Source organism: Morone saxatilis, unplaced genomic scaffold (assembly GCF_004916995.1).
Source record: "Morone saxatilis isolate NCDOM2014 unplaced genomic scaffold, NCSU_SB_2.0 Contig1, whole genome shotgun sequence".
Classification (NCBI taxonomy): domain Eukaryota; kingdom Metazoa; phylum Chordata; class Actinopteri; family Moronidae; genus Morone; species Morone saxatilis.
In genome coordinates, this window is record NW_023339651.1 from 17,016,210 (window position 1) to 17,037,298 (window position 21,089).

Genomic DNA, 21,089 nt, shown 5'->3' on the forward strand with positions numbered 1-21,089 from the left:
GTGTGTCTGCGTGTGTGTGTGTGTGCGTGTGTGCACTCACTGCCACGATATCCCCATTAGGGTCAGACAGTTGCCTGGCAACAATGGCCAACAGACGCATGAAAGTTTTGCTATTTACTGTCTGTTTCTTTTTCTGTTTCTCTCTCTTTCGATCACCATCATGCTCTCTTGCTCTTGCTCGCTGTCACTCCGTCTCTTTCTCCCTGTTATCGTTCTCGTTCACATACTGTCACTGTCTCTCACGCTGCTAGTCTGTCACGCGCGCTTCTCTGTTCCAGTTCAGTTTCAAATCAGTGGGTGTTATTGGCATAAATTACAAGAAGTAAAGCAACTGAATTTTGTCTCGTATAGTTGCAGTCTTTGTTTAGAAGTATGCGAAAGGCATTTCAAACGTATTAAATAATTGTCTGAAAGGTGTTGCATGTAGCTTAACGTAGAGCTTTTTACCATCTATTAGCTGATTGTAGCAGTGATAGGAAGATGTTTTCAGTAAAGAAGGACTCAAACCTACTTTATGCTGCCTAACCAGCACTGAATAGGGACATACAAAGTTAGCAAGTACGTGGTGCAGAAAATATAACATGTTGCAGCTGTACACCCGATAATATATGTGATGACATGTCAGGGCTGTGTATCTGTCACATTGAGTTGGATTTCTTTTGCCCCCTAAAGTGTTACATCTCCCACTGTGTAGGAACCTCCATGGTTGCTGTGCACGCTCCAAGACAAGATGGGAACAGTAAACAGTAAAATGGCATGTGTTCTGTGTTCATAGGGGTTTTATAATAGTTTATTGTGTCCTGTCATATTTATTTGTCCTTCTGCTGCTGCTACAGCGGGAAGCAGGAGGACAAACTGCAAAAAAAAGTGGAGAGTAGAATCAAACTTGCCTTTATTTGTTGACAATCTTGTCAGGAGAAAGGTCAAACGGTTCCTCTGTCCTATGTGCGTCCAAGGCATTTGCACAAATGTTGTCATGCTGTTTTGGCTCCTTGCAGAGAGAAATCGCCAAATCCTTTTCAAGGTGATGCAGCATTGTTTTCTTGGAGGCAAGCTACCTTACAAGAGTATCCGTTACCTCCTTGAGATTTGCCCTTGCTCAATTTAGTGTGACACTGATAATGACATAAATCCTACTTGGAAGTAGGCCTACAAACCAGTTAATGAATACAAAATGAGACAGAGCACGAAGGTTGTTTTTAATCACATCCGGGGTGCATCATTTTATAGCTTTCATTTGGCTGTGGTAGTTGACATTGCTAGTTACACAAGGAATAACTCATGATGAGGACTAGTTAAATAATATTGGTGCAGTATAGTAGTAGATACCAGTTATCACAGAATATCAGCAATACAGCCAAGTATCATATTTTGGGTTTCAGTAAGACCAAAAAATACACGCTGTATGCAGAAACAGCTTCAGGGGCTTCAGCTCTCTACTGATTGATGACTCCAACCAGCCTTCAAGTTATTCAGAGTTCAATCTTACAAATGTTAACAGCCAAACCACAAAAATCAACATTCTTCCCATAAGGAAATGTTTAAAAATTGGATTTCCTGAGTCATCCCAATTAAGTAAACCTTGTATCTCAGTATAAAGGGCAATCTATCCTTGCTTCTGTTGTTTTCATGTATTTGGATATGTGAAAGCCTGTATCCATCCTCCATCATCACAGTGGGATCACAGGATGTCAACGCTGTCTATATCTGAGCTTCACACTCCTGTGGTGTCTTTTGGTATTGACATTTTTCTCTCATTCTCTCCCTGTCTTTGTCTCTTGATCAATGCACTGCTAACTTAAGAGAATCTCACATTATTCCATACTGAAAGTATGTTGCTTTCTTTTCATGAATTAATCAATACAGAACTCGATTTGTCTATGCAATACTCTAATGCATACACTATGTTTTCACATGCTTGGAATGACATGAGAAATAAAAAAACGAAGCATTAAATCAGAATCCACGGAAGAGAATGACACTTAAAACGACAAGCAAGTTGTCTGTCAGTCAATGTCATTGTTGCCAGGTTATGGAGACTCGTTATAGAGACGTGTGTTTCTAAATGATGTCAAAAAATACCTCCAGCTCAAGTCTGCCCGTAAAACCTGTGGATCAGTACTGTCAGTGGGAACCAGGACAGCCGACTACTATGTCCAAGCAGCGCAGAGGCAGAGGACAGTTATTTTGACAGACCGAACATTTTGCCTGATGTTTTAATCCTTAATATGACTGATGCAACTGTGCTTACTCATTGATTCTTTATTTCCTTTACATTGCTTTTGAGAGTAGCAAAGAATCTATCCATCCATACATCCAAACCAACAAAACTCCAACCATTGTCATGCCAACCAAACAAACACTTATCCCAACCCCCACCCGACTAACCAACCAAATAAAACCCTACCCCTAACCCCACCAACCAACTAAACAAACAAAACTCTAACCCCAATCCCATCAATTAACCAAACAAAACATTAAACCCACAACAAAATAAGCAAACAAAACGCAAAACATTCTTACCTTAACCCACCCTGAAACAACAAAAACAAACAAAACCCTGTCACCCCACTAAACAACCAAACTCTATCTCTAACCATAGCAACCAACAAAACTCCAACTCTGATTCCACCAACTACCCAACAAAGACATACAAACCCAGTGGGGTTAGGTTTGTTTTTTTGTTGCGATTATGGTTCAAGTTATTTTTCCTTCTGTTGGTCAGTTCACTAACCAGTAAACAGTTAAAGTTGTTTAACTTTACCTAAACACAACAACCAACAAAAACAAAGAAAACTCTAACCCAAATCCAACCATAAGACTAAATACTGATCCAACTGATGGCAGACACCTTGACTTGTCATAGCTGAGAAAGCACAGGTGTAGCTAATAACATTACTGATGTGCCAGTAAGCCATTTCAGTGAGCCAGCCAGCTCTGAGAACATGATTAACATGATTAACTACATCTCTGTTTGCCAAGTGAACATGTACATTGTCCAATTAGCTCCATGTGGAGAAGCAGACTAGCTGAATGTCCTCCCACCCTCCTTAATTTTTACTCATGAGGTGTTCTTTCCTTGCCGTGACAAAATGAGGTCATTAAATTAATTGCTAATTTAGAATAAGAATGTGCACTTTGAAATTGAATGTATTGATTTTAAAATGCAGTGTGATTATTATTGAATGTAATGTTTTCAGAGTTGCACACTGAGCTGGGGTTAAACGATTCCACAAACTATTGACATATTAGGGATTTAAGACAGTGGTAAGAGAAGAAATTCAAAAGCCTCCATTATAACAGCATGTTTACTTTGGACACCAAGATGGAGAAAAAGGAACACAAAAGACGGGAAAAAGGTTTGAGTTGGGGACAATACATGACCCCAAAGTGAACAAATGGCCCTTCAGAAACAACATGGACCAAGCTTTGTCCAGCTGCTGTTCCCTTCGGTGGATGGATGTTGGAGTGCTTTGTGTTCACAATAATTAGTAGATACTCATGCCAGGCTGAAATAATTTGTTGGCACTGGCTTATTGGCTCTGTCCTTGGACAGTTAATCAGTACAGTGAGTGACTGTGTCTGAGGCTCTGTCTCATCTCCACCTCTCTCTTCGGCTCTTGTTTCTATCTCAGTTATTTTTCTCTGCACCATCCTGAAGATCAGTCTGGGGTCACTCAAATATTTTGTTGCACATATTTTTGTTAGACTTTGGTTGTTTGACTGTGACCTTTGCTGACCTGTGTACTATGAGTTGCTTGTTGCCGTGTTGGTGATCTAGGAATCAAATCTTATGCTGCTGTTGCACCCTCCATAATATACAGTGGTGAATATCATTAACATCTGCAAATGATTAATATTCTCCTGCCTCACTGCTACCCTCTTCTTCCATTATCTCCTTCCTTTAATATTCCTCTTCCCTCTTTCTCCCCCATTGCTTCTCTCTCACACTGACCCATACTGCTTCTCAATTCCCATTCAATTTATTTGCCTCAGTTTCTCATTCTTTCTCCCTGTCATGTAAGTCTATCTTTCGACCTCATCTCTCCTCCCTCACAGCCTTTTCTCTGAATTGTATTAATGTCTGTGTTCAAATCCATCTCACCTTGTCTGTCTGTTGTCATTTCTGTTTGACAGAATCTGTAGCAGCACTATCCAGGCCATGTAAAGGACCATTAGCTTCTCAACTGCTGATAATGTCAGCAATCAGATCCTTCCACCATCCGACTAACCACAATAAATGAGGGTTGTCAAGAGTGAATCATTTCCCCCACATCATACCTTTCACCTTTTCCATTTTCCATGTCTATACCGTGTTTAGTGTCCAGGCGCCAAATTCGTTTTACTGTTGTAAAACTATTGACAGCATCACAACTGTGAACAAACAGTGTGAACATTTCACTGGTTAGGAATTGGTAGGTTAGAATGCCCAATGAGAAATGACCTTAAACATGACTCTTGAGCCCTAGAGCTGCTCAGTGGCCAGCAGTAGCACGCTCTGATTATAGTGGGCAGCTCCCAGGTAGCTGGTAGTGGGTGGTTGGGGTTACTGACTGAAAATGAAGTCAGGGCCGCTGCTGAAAGAGAGCAAGTGTGCTTTGTCAGTTTTGCCAGGGTGAATAAGCTCAGTTGTTGCTATGCAATCAGGTATGCAGCAAGGAAAAAGCCGAGAAATATTACTGCCTGCAATCAGTTGTTTCAAATGGTCATCTATAAGATCATTATATGAAGTATATTGTCATTGAAATTCAACTCAACTTTTCAGAAACATATCCTGCTCTTAGCTGATAAGCGACAGCAGTGGCCGTTCAAAACATGTCCCTTCAAGAAGGGCTAATTGCTTGGCCTTTGGTATTGCTGATTGCAGCTTTTTCAAGAACCACTCATCCAAACAACTTCACACTCGACACTGTGCTTTCTTGGGTCCTGAGCAATACACCTGCATGACATAGTTGCTTCCCCTAGCAGAGCTAGAGTATACACATTATTTGGGTGCAAAAGCTCAAACAAACATTTTATGGCTACAGACTGTCTTTATCTGCGACCCTCAATAGTGCGACTTTAGGTGACGTTGTTCCCCAGAGCAAGTAGGCACACTGCATCTGGTTAGATTGAATGGTGCGGACCAGGACACAATAAGGGAAGGGCATTTCAAGCAAAACTAAAGTTAAACTTAATAAGCAAACGTGAGATAATCAACTGACTGCTAACAGCTAGGTATTTGGGAGCTATTTGAGTTGAGCGAAACAAAATGACAAACTCACAAGGCTTTCCTACAATGCTGTTCAGCAGTGTAACAGTTAATAGGTGTCCCCTCTCAATACATTAATATGAGACTACTAATACTACTAATAAATATGTCCCATAGATCTCAAGCTCACACTCGACACTGCAAATCCTTAAGTTCCCAGCAATGCACCCACCAAGTCTGAAGTCGATCGGATGAACAGTTGTCGAGAGAATGGAAAGACAGACAGTCTCCTTCCATTAAAGTCACTATGTTCACAAGTTTGTGTTAACTTTGTCTGCCATTTGATGCTGGGCAGGTAGCGTAAAGTCAGTTTAACAAAGCTTTTTTGCCGAAAACAGCTTCCCGCTACAGGGCGAAATCAGGTTGATTAGACTGTAAAAGCAAAGTAATGAGCTGACACTCCAACTCCAGACTTGTTGGTTCACATTACACATCGTCATTTGACCCATTGTTAATATGAAAATATCGATTATTGCAGCTTTAAATGTGTCTGCTGTATGGAGCTTTAATTGCAGTTGTTAAGATAAATAAACAAGCAGCAAAAACAGGTGAAGTAAGGCAGCCAGACATAGAGAATTGAAGTCATAATAATGAATACTGGAGATTTTATTCATCAATGTCATTAGGACTGCCATTGTTGGGGCAAATTAGAAATTCTAATCCACATAAAAGAAGCAAAAATATAAAAGGAATCGGAAACTATATGAGTTAACCCACCACCTCCGTCACACCGCTTCAAACTGTCTGTTGTCGGGGAGGTCACCTAAACCATTTTCATTTTTCTGATTCAACGTTCCTGTGTTTCAGCAAAAGCTCTAGTCGTTGTCAAGGTAACTGCAGCCAATGTGAGTGGCTGGTGCATTAGTGGAGGACTGATTTTTTTACTGTATATTAATAGTAATAAATCATTCACTGTTACACTGTTTATTTATTATCAGAATGACGTTGCAAAGGCTGCTGAGGCAGCTATTGCTAATGAGCGCCCAAGGTGATTAAAGACAACAGAAGGGAATTGTGGCTGTGTGAAAGATTTGTGTTTAGTAGGCATGTGTTAGTGTTAGAGAGCACACACGTGATGCACCATGGATGGCAGATGAACACCCAGCAACCAGCATTTAGAGATAATGTTTTGTCCTAAATGGCAAAACGGGCAAAAATACACGAAATAACCCGAATGGCTGCTCAATTTTGTAATCCATCAGCTGTGTTCTTGTGTAGATGCAAAAGAGAAAAAAAGATGTTTTACCTCGGTAGAAGTTACCTTTAGCATTTAAAAGCAGTAAATAAACGATTAATAACTGGATTGTGATAACACAGTATGATATGCACCATGTGGCCAAAAGTATGTGGACACCTTAAAGTTTTTATAAAACCATAAGCATTGATATGCCATTATATAAGCCTCCAGTCTTCTGCCTCCAGGCTTTCCACCAAGAGCATTAGTGAGGTCAGACACTGATGTCGGTGCTTCAGTTCATCCCTAAGGTGTTGGATGGGGTAGAGGTCAGAGCTCTGTGCAGTTTTTCCACACCAAACTGAAAAAAAACATTTCTTTATGGAGCTGGCACTGTCATACTGAAACAGGAAAAGTCTTCCTTCCATTTAGATTTCCCTTAATCGGAGCTAAGAGGCCTGGCCTAAACGCTGAAAAACAAACCCCAGAGAAAAGTGCGAAACCTTACGTGGACAGGAGTCCTGCCTGATGATTTAACATGGGTAAACTGTTAATGGATGCTTTATATACACACAATATGAATTTGTTATAAACTAATTTATAAATCCAATGAATTAATCCTAAAGTTCTGAAAAAAAGAATCTTCTACTATCTACTAATTCTAATTGTTTTAAAGCATTTTACATACAATGAACTTATATGTATAACGTATATAAAATGCTTTAAAACAAAGTAAGATATGCATCACAGGCTATTAAAACTATGTCTTGTTTTTGCTGTGCATCTGTTGTGAACATGTACGGAAACCAAGAATGGGCGTGCTTGTAGTTTTGTTTTTTTAAGGCCGTTGTCTCGAGAGCACATGTTAATTGTTTTATTAGCCTTAGCTTTAGGAGTCTCGAGTTAATGAGATAATCAACCAATTATGAAAACTGAAAGGTCATCCTTATCCGTTCTCATATTACAGGAGTGCCATGCCAGTGTGCACGGATGGCATATTATAGATGTAGCATTGGTTCAACGTAATGGACAGTGCATGGAGGAATGACATGCAACATACCAGTTAATATTCATTTCATACTGACCAGAATAAGCCAGCAGCCAGGAAAAAGTGCATTGAAAGAATCTGGGCACTGCAGGGATCTTTGAGCTCATTTAATAAATATCTACTCCTGATATATTTTGTCGTTATTACATCCCGTTGCCAAGGAATTAATAGCTTAATTTAATTCTTAGATGTACTGTCTTAGACAAATCTTTTGACTTCAGTTATGAATCCTAAAATCAGGTAACAAAATAAGATAAATTAATTTGTGATCTCAAGATAACGGCATTAAAAAAATAATTACTTCCATGAATATGCATAAAAAGGAACAAGGAAAAGGAAGGGGCAATACAATCAATGTTATGGTGATAGAAATGGAATGCTTATATATAACAAATTAGTTATTATAAGAAAGTAATCTATTTTCTGGGTCTGTAACATGAAGTTTCTGTCGTTCAAGGTATGACCATACCTTACATTATGAGATAAAACCGCTTTATAATAGGAATGTGATGCTTTGCGCTGGTATCATTCTCATAACTGGTGTTGGCAAAGGCAGAGCCGCCGAGAGCGAGCGAGGACAGAGCTGTGTAGGTGAACTGTGACACAGGTGAAGATGAGGGGTAAAGGAGGAGGTCGATTACTGAGGTGCAGTGGAGTGAAGAAAGAGAATGATTTAGGGTCAGCAGGCCAGTGCCAAGTAGAGGGATGAGTTCTACTCGAGGGTTCTAGAGGTAGAAATCTCAATCAGCATGGACAGAGGGAACAGAGGTGAGGGGAGGACGCAGGTCTGATTGCCAGGCTGTAGAGTGGATATGAGAGAGCGAGGTAAAGAGACTGAGTGAGTGTGTGTGAGAGAGAGAGGGCATGGGTGGAAGAGAAAGAGAAGTGGGCAACAGAGAGTGAAGATAGAGGTAGATGTTGGTTACAAAATGCTAATAATTGCTCATGAAAACAGAGACCACATCCTTTTCAAATGTTAGTCAAACTAGTAAGTCATGTCAGACTAGTGGGAGACTTCCACTGCAGAACGCTAATCATGTCAATGAAGTGTTTCCACCCACCTGTCAATCAAAGTAACAGCCTACTCTGCCATGTGTTTGGAGAAGACTGAAAAATATGCTGTAATGAGATATGTTTGTGTGTGTGTGTGTGTGTGTGTGTGTGTGTGTGTGTGTAGAGCAGGTTGTACTTCCCATCTTTATTCTAAGTGTGTAAGGCAATCCAAGCCAGACAGTTTCTTAAAGCTGCCGGCAAATCAAATTTACAGTAAATCTAAGCTACCACCTGGGAAGCAGACAGTGGTAATAAATTTATGTGGGTGATTATATTTTTCTCTTTGCTTTAACATCTCCTTCCTGAAATTACAGATCACAATAATGTGTGTCAACAGAATCAGTGCACATTGTCTGGTTTAATCTAAATCATTAGTTATATTCACCCATTTCTTTATCTCAGTTTCCTCTCTTGCGTTTAGTGGACAGACTGGTCCAAGACCTGAACCAAGATGGTTAAGCCGTGCAGACACTGTATGGATTAACTTTTGGTCTTCCCCAACAAATTTTTGCCTTTTAGTAGAGTTTGAGGGAGGTCACAGCACCTGATCGGTCACCTGAATGATCAAAGATCAGTTTCTTGCCATGTGGGAAATTTTGGTTTGGTCTGCTGCCCGACTTCTCTCACGGCTTCTGTCAGAAGGTTATAAACTCTACTGAACTTGTTTTAATATTTTTGTAGTTGTATTTTACATGTTGTGGCTAAAACTGTAGTCTCTGATGTGAAACTGAACTTTGCTACAGAACAAACAAACATATTGTCTGCGTCCTCTACTGTGCCTCCATACTGTTCTTTTTCTCTTTTCTTTTCATTCATAGTGGCTTGCTAATGTAATACAAAAGATATGATATTTGGGTATGGAGGCTTTGGAGTTGTTTAAACGCACCTTAAATAGATATTAACAAAAAGTAACCTATCAAGTAATGTAACTAATTTATTTTGTTATTGAGTAATTAGATAGGTAATATGTCATGAATAATTGACTATATTGTTTAAGTAACTTGCCCAACACTGATCACACCAATACATGTTACATGTTTTCAGTCTTATTTTTGAGCTTGCCACATATTAACAAGGTAATATGTATGTCTTTAAATCCTCACCAACAAATTGTTGATCAAAACACCTTCCCACCAAGTAACATCCATAAAAACCTGCTGCTGTGCTATGAATCAAACTGTATGCACGGACTGAACAAACAAATGAACCTTTCATTGTTGTGTGCAACCTAAAACAATGTTACAGAAACCCTTCTTCTTCGTCTTCACCACTAAAATCTTAAACTGAGCAGAGTATCTACTCTCTCCTTCCAAGGACTACATATCATTGTTTGATGCTTCTGATAAGTCTTTACAAGTGAAACTTAAATTGCAATTGAAAAGTGAAATGAAGTGAAGTGAAATTTACAGAGAAATGTCGGTCTCCTATTGACCCACACTCCATGAACTTGCTCCTGAACTATCACCCTGCCAGAAAACACATTTCAAAGCACCAGACTTGTCATCAAAATAGCATAACAGTCCAGTGGAACAAACCCTTGAGAAAGTGGACCTTCTGACCAAGCAGAGAAGGAGCCAAACAAACAAGAAATTCCAATAAAAAGAAGTGAATCAGCAGGACAAATACTGTACTAATCAAAACGAATGCGTGCCGCATTTACTAACCTTCTCAAGTAGACTCATTTTGAAGTTTAACAGTGATTGGCCAACACTACACCATACACAACTCCATTTATGTTTGTAACCTCCTCTGCACTGATGTGGGCAGTGACCAATCTTCACCTTACTCAACTTTACACTCAATCTATAGACAACATGTGATTACAGTACAGCAAAGGCGCAACAGTACAGGCCACAATCAATGAACCTCACTTCTGCTGTGTGAACCAAAACCATCTGACCTGAATCAAAGAGTGATTTTTTTGTGGTCAAAGACTCCTCAAAGAAACTGAAAGTTCAGTGACGCTCAAAGATTCCCTAGCAAGCTGCACCTTCCCTTCATCTAATTTAGTCAGACAAAAAGCCAACATACAGACACATCTACGTGACACAGTGGGAATGAGCAGTAGAGAGCCAGGACTTACTGCCCACTTATTTATCTGCAACAGCAACATCCATTCACGAATCAGAAATGTTTGTTGGAAATACAACAGCACACGCAGAGACAGCAGTGCCTTGAAATGTTGATCTTATATGGTCCCAAAGCCAGGAAAATATATATGCTCTTGAAAGCTACAGGGTCATAAAAGTCCTTAATAACCTGGAAAAACAATCCTGTCACATTGTGTGCAAAGCTACCAAGACTAGAAGCTTGGGGGTTCACCGGGCCAGGTTTAGAAAGAATAAAAGAAAATTGACAGCTTCTTACAGCTGACAGAAGATGTACAGCGAGGTTTTAATAAAAATGAGTGACTGAAAGTCAAGAAAACCGATTTAAAAAAAAAAAGCAAACACAATAAACTGATTCTACCAACAAGTATTAGTTTTGTAGCCAAAGCATGTTGTATTGTATTCCTCTGTACCACATAGCTCCATTGTTGTCTAAAAACTATTAAAAACACATCAATGAGCCACAGTGTTGCACATGTGGTTTCATTACAATGTACACCATCCTAGCCCTGTACATGCTCCTCTCAAGAGTGAGAAAGACAGCTCAACAGGCTGTGAATTTATACAATATTGACTTTTTTTAATGCAAACCACTAACATATTGATATTCAGATCCTCTGACAATCCTTTCACCGCCCCCTGGCCTTGGTCTCAGTCTTACAGGTTGTCTTGTCATGTTTACAATATATGGCTACTGTAATATCTTACAATCAGGGTTGGCCTTGAGTGCAGCTCCAGTCTGCCTTTTCATTTTTCCATGTTTTTGTCCTTTTTTTACGTTTAGAAAATTAATAGTTGTCATATTTGTCACGGATTGGTGCACAACCATCTTATCTGATTGCCTTGACTATGTGCTAAAGATTTTTCAAACCAACAGCACTGCCATTAGGAGGCAATTCAGAATGACCTGGTCATGCATGTGCACAAGTACATACATATGCATTACCACACACACACCAGCATTGTTAGGCTATTTAAATGCAACATGTAAAAGAATAAACTCTGCTTATTAGGGCTGATTTAGACTAAATGTGGTGATGCAGCAAAAACACTCACAAACCACAGCAACCTGAAACAGAATCAACTTTTGGAGAAACTCAACCCGATGCTGTGGTGGCCAATCTGGTGACCCCACCTTCAACGTCTGTGAATCAGAGAAATAAAATGCTATTTTCTGTAATAAACACACAAACAAGCAAATAAACACACCAACAAGTCTCGCACCCCACACACACCACAACAGGACCCAGCAACGCTTCATTTGGTCTGAATAGAGCAGTAGGTTTTAACACCTTTTCTTGCCTTACCTAATTCTGTATTTCTCCATTTACGCATAATTATGTTCATGTTTCTTTATTTGAACAGAGACAATGCACAAAGAACATTAACCTTATAGAAAACGAGAGATGTGTAATGTACAAGATTTTAGCAAATTGCTATTTTCTGCCCGTAATCCTTGGGCAAACTGTGAGATAATTAGATATTAAAAGAAATTAGACACACCCACAAACACACACACTAACTTGCAAATGTTTAGCTGTGTGTGTTTCCATTAGTAAATACACAAACTCTCAAACTGTAAAATTTAAGATAAAAAATCATCCTGACGTGCAGGAAAATACATTTCCCATGTGGTGTATCATGTTGCATGATTACATCCAATAAAATCATCCGGTGCATACTCTGTTTTCGCAGTGTCACTTAAGTTTCATGCTTGTCATATAAGATGCCTCACATGCAGGAATGTTGCTAAGAGACTGCAGTACATTTTGTTTGATTCTTAATGTCACATATCTGAAATGCCTGTGGCTGTACCTTTCATAGGGAAGCTAAAGCTCCTGGTATTGATAATATTCATTGAAATGGCATTAAAACATTGCTTTCTTTTGAATGTTCAGGTTCAGGTCAGATTTAATGTTTGTACGGTGCTCTGGTTTTTGACCAAACACCAACAAAACTAATGTGGACTCGAAGTGGAACTTGTCCACGACTTTTTCCTTCTTCAGGACCAGGGACCTTGACTGACTTGATGGTTTAAAGCTCATCCTTGCCCATGAGATGAGCTTCTCAAGCCCTTGTAAGATCCACCTGCTGTATTTTGTGTTTGATGCTTATTAGCAAATTTTAGCATACTAACATGCTTAACTAAGTCCGGTCATTGTGAGCATGTTTGCATGCCACATTAGCATTTAACCTAAAGCACCACGGTCTCACAGACACACGCTCTTACTCTTGTTGTCGCTACAAACATTCACATGTTATGGTTCCCCAGATAAGGTAAATTATATCACAGTTTTATCATCAACATGTGTTTTAACAAGTGTATTTCAAGTTTAAAAATTTTAGTTTTACTGTATCACAGCTGGAGCAAGTCACCACTGTTGACTGTCTTGGCTTTTAAACATCTATTAACACTGACGCAACTGACTTGAATTGCTCTCTACCTGATTGGAAATATTGGCACCAGTGAAAACCTGCAGGATCCCACTTACTTAGGTGACTTGTTCACCAAGATGTTTGCCCCTGGCAAGCATTTCTGTAGAGCTCAGCTTTTTACTTTCACTGGCAGAATCTCAAGTCAGGGAATGCCAAGCCAATATTGGTGTCCTTGTGAAGAACAGTCTTGAATAGTTAATGAAGATTGAAAAGATTCTCTTTCAGTTTTACCCGGCTGCTTATATTCAGCCCCACATTTTCTTTACATGTTCAGCTAGTGAATAACCTTCTGGGATGCTTATCATCCCTCTCTGTCCTTGGTGTTCTTCCATCTGCTCATCAGTTTTCATCAGGGTTACGGCTTTTGCCTTTTTATTGCTTTTTGATCTGGACCTTGGTGGTTACATTTCACATAAAATGTGCCTTGAAAGAAAGAATAAGAATATATCCTGAAAAAGGTCATGTTATGTTTTGTCCAACCTTTTTAGAAGAGCTTGGACCAAATGGGCTAAAACTAATTTTATAATCAGTCCAAATTTCTAATAGATCAGTTGCCGATTGACTTGCAGTCTCATAGGGATCACCATACCTGATTAATCGCCTGAATGACCAACGATCTGGTTGTGGGAAGATTGGATGGTTTTTTAGAATGTCCAAAATTTTGGTCGGCTGTCGTGGCTTGCAGTTTGAACAGAACAGAGAACAGATCTGCAGAACAATTATAAACTGTAGTGAGCTTGTTCTGTTATTATTGGAGTAACATTTTACGTGTGGTCAAAACTGTAATATCAATACTGCTATGATATAAAACTGAGCTTCACTACAGAACAGACAGACATATAGACCATATAGATCTTTTTCACTTTGACATGAAATAGTGTGGTAAACACCGGTGTTGCCACAGACAGTAATTCAGGTTCTGTTCCATTCAGGTGCTCCTGTCTATTGTCTGCATCTTTCTGTGGCTCCATATCGTTGTTGTTTTTTCAACTTAATTCCCCTAATAGTAGAATTGCTGCCAGTTTCTCCCAGTTTAAGTCAACATTGTTAAGGAGGTGGTTGTCTTGTGTGAATAAACTTTATTCAAATTGTTAATGGACAAAATGCAAGGGGGCTTCAGTGTGAACTCCCATGTCTTGGCTGATCAGTTGATCTGTACATTGTGAGCATAAGATGCAGAAAGGACATACAAGATTAATGAACAGGCACTTAGTGTTTGCCCAGTTTTAGGTGTCATCAGGTCTGATATCCCCACATTTTAGATGTAACTTTACTAGCAGTTTGTCATTATTACCATAATTACCCAATTAGGCAGCTGCTCTAAAAAATCCAATGGCACTTTTGAATGTCATTATTATATTTGAAGTATGTCACTGATGTAAAATGATAAATGTGACCTTATGTTTTCTATTGAAAACATAGCCAGTTTAATTGCCTAGGAGGGCCTAAAAGCAATCTTGGAACATATTGGCTATCATCTGAAGGGCAAATATCTATACTGGCCCTTTGAATTTAAGTTGCTAAATCTGCCTGTTGATGTGGGTCCTTGTGGAACGTTTTAGCTACACATTGATTCATCAAGAAATGTAAATTACAATATTGATGCTAATGTCTGACTTTCCACCCATGCTTAATGCCAACCCTGATTTCTAAATAATACAGTATAAAGAACAGGGGCTGGAAGGTCTAAATCAATCCAGTAGAGCAGACCTGAAACAATCATTACCTGTGAGGGTAATGACCATGTAGTTATGTCTTCACTTTTTAATAAGACTGTTCCAGAGAGGTGATGAAGTCTATAGTCATTCTGAGGCTGAAGTTAGTCTGTTACTTAATTCAGCATCACTGGATTGACACCGCAAAGTGAGAAATATAAATGACCTGAGAACTAAATCTTCTCTACCAGTCTCAACACAAAGTGTCAGGGTACAGGCGTCACAAAGGCAGTATGTATTGCAGCTCATTTGTGTTGGATTGCAAGTGTTTTTATATTGCGTCTGTATTAGTTCTACAGTGTTTGTGGATTGTGTTTGTGGTTTGTTAGAATAGATGGGAAACACTAGTAGCCCAAGCTGTTGTAGTCTATGTACACACAGCCCTTTGTTACGGTTAAATGGTTTGGAAAGTTCAATTGGACAGAAATGGATTCAGGTTTTTTGGCCTTCGAAAATGTCCCCTGACGGAGGGTGTAACCAGAGCACCCCGAGCAATAGTTCAGATCATTTGACCTTTGCACGCTAGATAATTCCAATTTACAGCCGCCTACATGGCAAAATGAGATACTTGGAATGCATTAACAGAGGTCAATTGCTTGTGTTTGAAAATGTATGTGAGAGAGAGACAAATAAAAGGAAAGAGGGGAGGGAGCAGAGAGAGAAGGAAGCAGATAGTGATTAAGATGGACAGGTTGCAGGGAGGTAATGATAAAGATCATGGAGTCTGTAGTGTGCCACCAGGATGATTAATCAGTTTTTAATTATGGTCAATTAAGAAATGGGTATATTTTTTAAAAGCAATTAAGACTAATTACATTTTAATTTTAATTAAAATTATGCTTTAAGAATCTCAAAGTAAAAAGAATGAAAATGGGGCGCTCTGGAAGCTCACCTGGTAGAGTCCTTGCTGCAGCAGCCATGGATGAGTCGACCTGTGGCCTCTTGCTGCGGTCATCTCCCTCTCTCTCCCCCCTTTCCTGTCACTCTTCTGACAAAAAAGACCCAAAAATACAAAATAAATCTAATTAAATAATATATTTTAAAAAGTTTTGCCAACCCACAGAGAAGCAAGATTTATTTTGGGGGGGTTTTATAACTCAGCTGTTATCTGTTGGAGCTACAGTGCTGCTGTCAGTGTTAACTGCTTGTTTCTGCTGTCCCCAAAAAGCCTGTTGATTGTAAGTTTGAATACAAATTTGAGGAATCAAATAATAATTGCTTAAATGTATCAATTTATGAATTCATTATAATTTATTGGCACACTCCAGACTCCATCAAAGGTTGGTGAAAAATAGATAACTATGATTACATGATAAACCCTAGCTGTAAATTATTGACTTTACATTTGCAATAGACCTGCAGCTTGGAAAAAAAAAACTCACTACTGCAACATTGATGTGTCAAATCAATTAAAAAATCTTGCTTCTTGGCATTTGCTGCTGTTGCTTTTCATTTCCTTCCTCATGCACCCGAGTATGCTTGAAAGTGGTTGTTTTTTGGTGTGTTTATGTCCACCAATGTTTGAGTGATACTTTTGAAGCTTTTTCTGTGATTTTTCCCAGAATGGTAGGGGAGATCACTAGGTTATCCAAACCCTTCCCAGTGCATCAAGTATTATACTCAGCATTCCAACCTCTACTTAGGAGGACAAATGTAAAACATGACACTCATTACTCCTGTCCGGCTGAATTTACCAATTGTATCTATTTGTAATCCGTTTTTTTCTGTCTTATTTTTTTTGGCCTTTTATTGCCTTTAATTGACAGTGACAGCTGGAGACAGACAGGGAAGCGGGGTAGAAAGAGGGGATGACACGCAGCAAGGTCGGATTCGGACCCTGGGCCGCTGCAGGACTCGGCCCATGGTCTCCAGCTCTACCAAGTGATCTAACCAGGCGCCCTTTCTGTGTTATTTTAACAATTTTTTTATTTTTTATTTTAACTTTTAGAAAGTTTGTGTTAATTAGATTGTCTTGGGCCATTCATTTTGTTTTAATTACGTTTAACACAGATTGCCATGCTAATAATTCGATTGATACAGGGACAAACAGAGGATATTTTTTATTTTAGATGAGAATCGCAGCTCTGTATCCCTCAGGCTGCAAATATAATCCTGATGGCAGACGTCCTAATCAGACTTGAGGCAGCCGACAGAGGCATCTGATTTCATCTGTAATAAAACCTATTTGTCTGTTAAGTTCTTCTTTGATTATATATCTTGTAGGCAATTGTGTTTGCTGAGTGTAATTCTTCACAGAAACTCTGGGGATTGGATGGCAAGTGCATCTTAACAAGATGCTTGACCGACAAATCTGAGGGTTTTGTTTATGATGCCTGGTGATACTGAGGCGTCAAAAACAGTCTTAATTAGCCTAATTGTTGTTCTCACACTATCTCAGATCAACTTTAAGGCAACTTTTAGTATATGCAGCCAACTGCTTTAGTGTTCTCACTAACTGGGTATTAAGAACAGTAATCTTTAAATGTTGGCTATTCAAACAAAGGTTGTGACGTGTCGCCCAACCACGTCTAAAAGCAAAAGTGGTTCCTGTTCTGAATGGCCACACTCAAAGGCAGGGCAAAAAGCCCGCTGTTATAGCCTCTTCCTGGCTGCATCACTCTGCCTCCCCGATCTCTCCACATACTCTGTGCAATTTAGTTGCAATGAAATGGGGATAATGATGCATTCTTTCAGACAGTCTATTTTCAAAGGCATTCAAAATGTTGAACTAGGTTGTACACACACAAAGTGATGGATGCAGTTGTGTGAAGAACATAAAAAGAGAGCCTGGGAGATAAGTAACCCTGCATACTTTCACACCTCTGCACACCTGTGCCAGTCGCTCCATGATGCGGGTGTGATTGGTGAATTGAAGTCATGTCTGTTTTGGAAAGTTACAAAAATTGTTGTATTTCTTAAACAGGGTGCCTGGTTAGCTCACCTGGTAGAGCTGGTGCCCCATGTCCCGAGGCTGTCCTTGCTGCAGTGGCCCAGGGTTGGAATCCTTTGCTACGTGTAATCCCCTCTCTTCAAAAATGGCAAAGGGAAAATATAAAACTCAAATGAAGTGTTTTAACATAAAAAGTTTCAGCACTCATAGTCTTTCAGCCTTTGGAGCTCTGACTAGCCTCTATAGTGCAATGACAGAATATCAGAGCGCCCTCTAAGGATCAGAAAGTGTAACTGTCAGAGTTAAGTTTACAAAATGATGTGGGACACTTGTTTATCTCTGAATGTTTTGCATAATTTTGTTTTCAACATTATGTGCCTCTGTCGTGCAGATAAAATAGAGAATGGAGACGTGTACCAGAGGAGGAGAGGACCTCATTCAGGCAGCTCAGATGGACAGGAAACAGGAAGTAAACAACAGGAAGAGGTTGGACGGACAGGAAGCAGCTGGCGACGAATTCTTCTCCTTATCCTTGCCATCACCATCCACAATATCCCAGGTAAGAACGAGCTGTAGGGCTGTATACAGTGAGCTGACAAGGGAATTTGTCTGTGTCACTGATAAAGCTTTGCTCATAAAGTTAAATTGAATTCTTATCGCTGCTGTTCAGAGGGTGAAAGTCACCTTGCAAAATCATAACTAAAAAAGTTACAAATGTAACTGACAATACTTGGTTTATGATCAAATACCTGAAAAACTAATAGCATTCCCATGAGCATCACCTGTACTATGTGTTAAGTACTAATTAGCAACTACCACTAACATGCTAACACATTCAATTAAGGTTCAAGGTTAATTTATTTATCATTCTACAACACAATGAAATGCAAGCTGCAGTTCCTTTATGCTACACACAAAACAAACAACGTTTCAGCTGGTGTTGAGCTCCACCATCCTACACTTACTCCTGTTTACCAGCCCACATGGTTTTGTATTTAGTCCCAACTCAAATGCTCACTGAATACAAATATCCCTTTTCTTCCTCTCTTGGAACAATTAGTTTGAATATGTATGGTAAAAAATCCTGTCAAATCCACAGCTTTCTCCTGGAATACACCTATTGAACACTACACATAGGCCAGCAGGTCGCCAGTCTGTCAAATCTAATGATCTAATTATACTAATGATGTGTCAATCATACATCAAAGTAACACCCAGGGATAAGCAGTGTTCGATATTTTGAGTTTTTTTTTGTCAGTGATGAAACAAAAGCTCCAAACTAAACATTTGAATCAGGCAATAAAGATGATTCAATTCATGTAAAAAACAACCAGGGAAGCAATTAACAGTCATTATTAAATTTTCCAGGGACTGGCACCAAGATCATCAACAATACCAATCACCAATCAATACTTATTTTGTGAGTTTCATCTAGATAAATGGTTAATGGGGACTTTTTTTCTCATCTTTTTTTCTCATCTTTTTAGAGAGTGTGGGCTGGGTTGGGAACTGGTGCCGATATGGGCCTATAAAGCCCACTCAGTGTATGTAAACTTGGAAATTTAATTTGACTTGACTTGACATGCTGCATTCCCTAAACCTGTTTCCCTTGTCTAGCCTCAAAATATTAATATACCTGTGTTGTTTCATCTCTTTAGAAAATTGTAAGTTGCACTTGAGCCACTATAATGTTTATTTTAGCTTTATAGCAAAGGCTCAGAGTACAAAACTATTAACCAAAAAAAAAGCTAAAGTGACTTGCTAAATTCTTACTTAAAGACAGAGGTGTCCAGAGTGGGTGCCTGGGGTTGCACTGGCCATCTCTGAAATCTGATTGGCCACCCCAAGTGCCACTCCATCATCCTAACCTCTTCCACTCCGCACTGTCTTTCAGAGGCTGAATGGGGCTCATTTTCTAAAATGAAGTGAAGATACTGGTATCATATGATACTAAACCATCTAGGGAGCTAAAAAAAACGCTTCAAATTTAGGCAAAATATCTTCGAAAGACTGGCATGGTTGATTTTCAAAGTGGTCCCTTGACCGCTCGCTTCAACATATATGAATATCTGAAGATATCTGAACACTTTGCTCAATAGAGACTAAGGACTTTATCTAAGCTTTTATTGCTTAAACTAGTATACAGTAGAGAAAAAACACTGCATTGCAGAACCAATCTGAAGTTTTTTTAGGGTGGTGACATGCAGAACTCGTATGCTTGTAAACACTGTCGTACCATATAACGTTGCGGACATCCATTTTCAATGCTTTAAAAACCTCTCTGTGTTACAAAGTGATTCATTATATCTCTAGCTTGTGTCACTACAGAGGAGAATGAGCACTGTTTTAAGTAAGGGGTGTTCATGAGGTAAGTGATGTATATTTGTTAGCGGCCATTCTTGATGCAAGCAACTACTTTGAACCTTGAAATCCCCCGATGGTAGGTAGATGCTGAGGTCGCTGATGGTTTGGTATCATAAGACTTGCAAAGGTGTGTTGACACCTTGTTGTTTTTTCAACAATACAATTTTCACTAATTTTTTTTAAAAAACATGTAACTTTCTGTAAGCGTGTCACATTTCTTACATAGTGCTGTAAATATGCAACTAATCTCAGTATTTCTTCTGTGGACTGTGGCAGTTTTTATTGCTGCAGTCTCCGTTTGTCTTTCTGATTAGGCAAATCAAGTCAGATACAATTTAATGACATTTCATACTTTTAACTTTTCTGAGGAAATTATTGCATCTTTTACTTCACTTTATTCATCTGATGGTTTGATTAAATGTGGAAATATAGAATGCATCATAAGCAGGGCGTTGAGCTGTGGACAATTAACGATTTGCTCACATCAAATTAATGTGTAAATGCAGTTTCACTGGTTTGAATGATTTTCCACCTTGCACTTGATTGAATTCAATTCATTCTGTTAGTAGCAACACCATAATTTTCATACTGTGAATGATTGTTTGCTCCAGGAAGTGGGGATATAAAGCAAATTAGGGACACATGTAGAGTGTAGGATGAAAATAAATGGTGGTAGCTGTGTTACCAGGGAGTACTCACATTAAATATGAAATTTATTGTGAAAGGCCAGTATGTTAACGAGTGACACAGTTTACAGGTCACTGCACACACCTTAGTTCTCATAATTGTTACATATGCATGCAAAATGCGCTCCTATACAAACTCACTTACATACAGACATCCATGCACGTACAGATATAATCAGACACCCATTTGTATCCACCACACCGGTGCGGATATGCACAGAACCACACATTTGAAGGTAGAGATATACCCACAGAGATCTCCTGTGAGACCGTTAATGAAAAAGACCTCCCACAGTCTCAACTTCCAACCAGAAACACATTTAGCACATAACATAGCTCAAAATAGGGACAAAACTAAACACAG

General features: G+C 39.2%; 1 protein-coding gene across 1 annotated transcript in view; it reads left to right on the top strand.

Annotated features, from left to right (window-relative positions):
* The window catches only part of LOC118331519 (zinc transporter ZIP11-like), a 92,146-nt gene that overhangs the window by 59,202 nt on the left and 11,855 nt on the right, over window positions 1–21,089 (top strand). Inside the window, exon 3 of the mRNA XM_035666508.1 lies at window positions 18,067–18,234. Within this exon, the coding sequence (XP_035522401.1) occupies window positions 18,067–18,234 (168 nt within the window). The remainder of the gene's footprint in view (window positions 1–18,066; window positions 18,235–21,089) is intronic.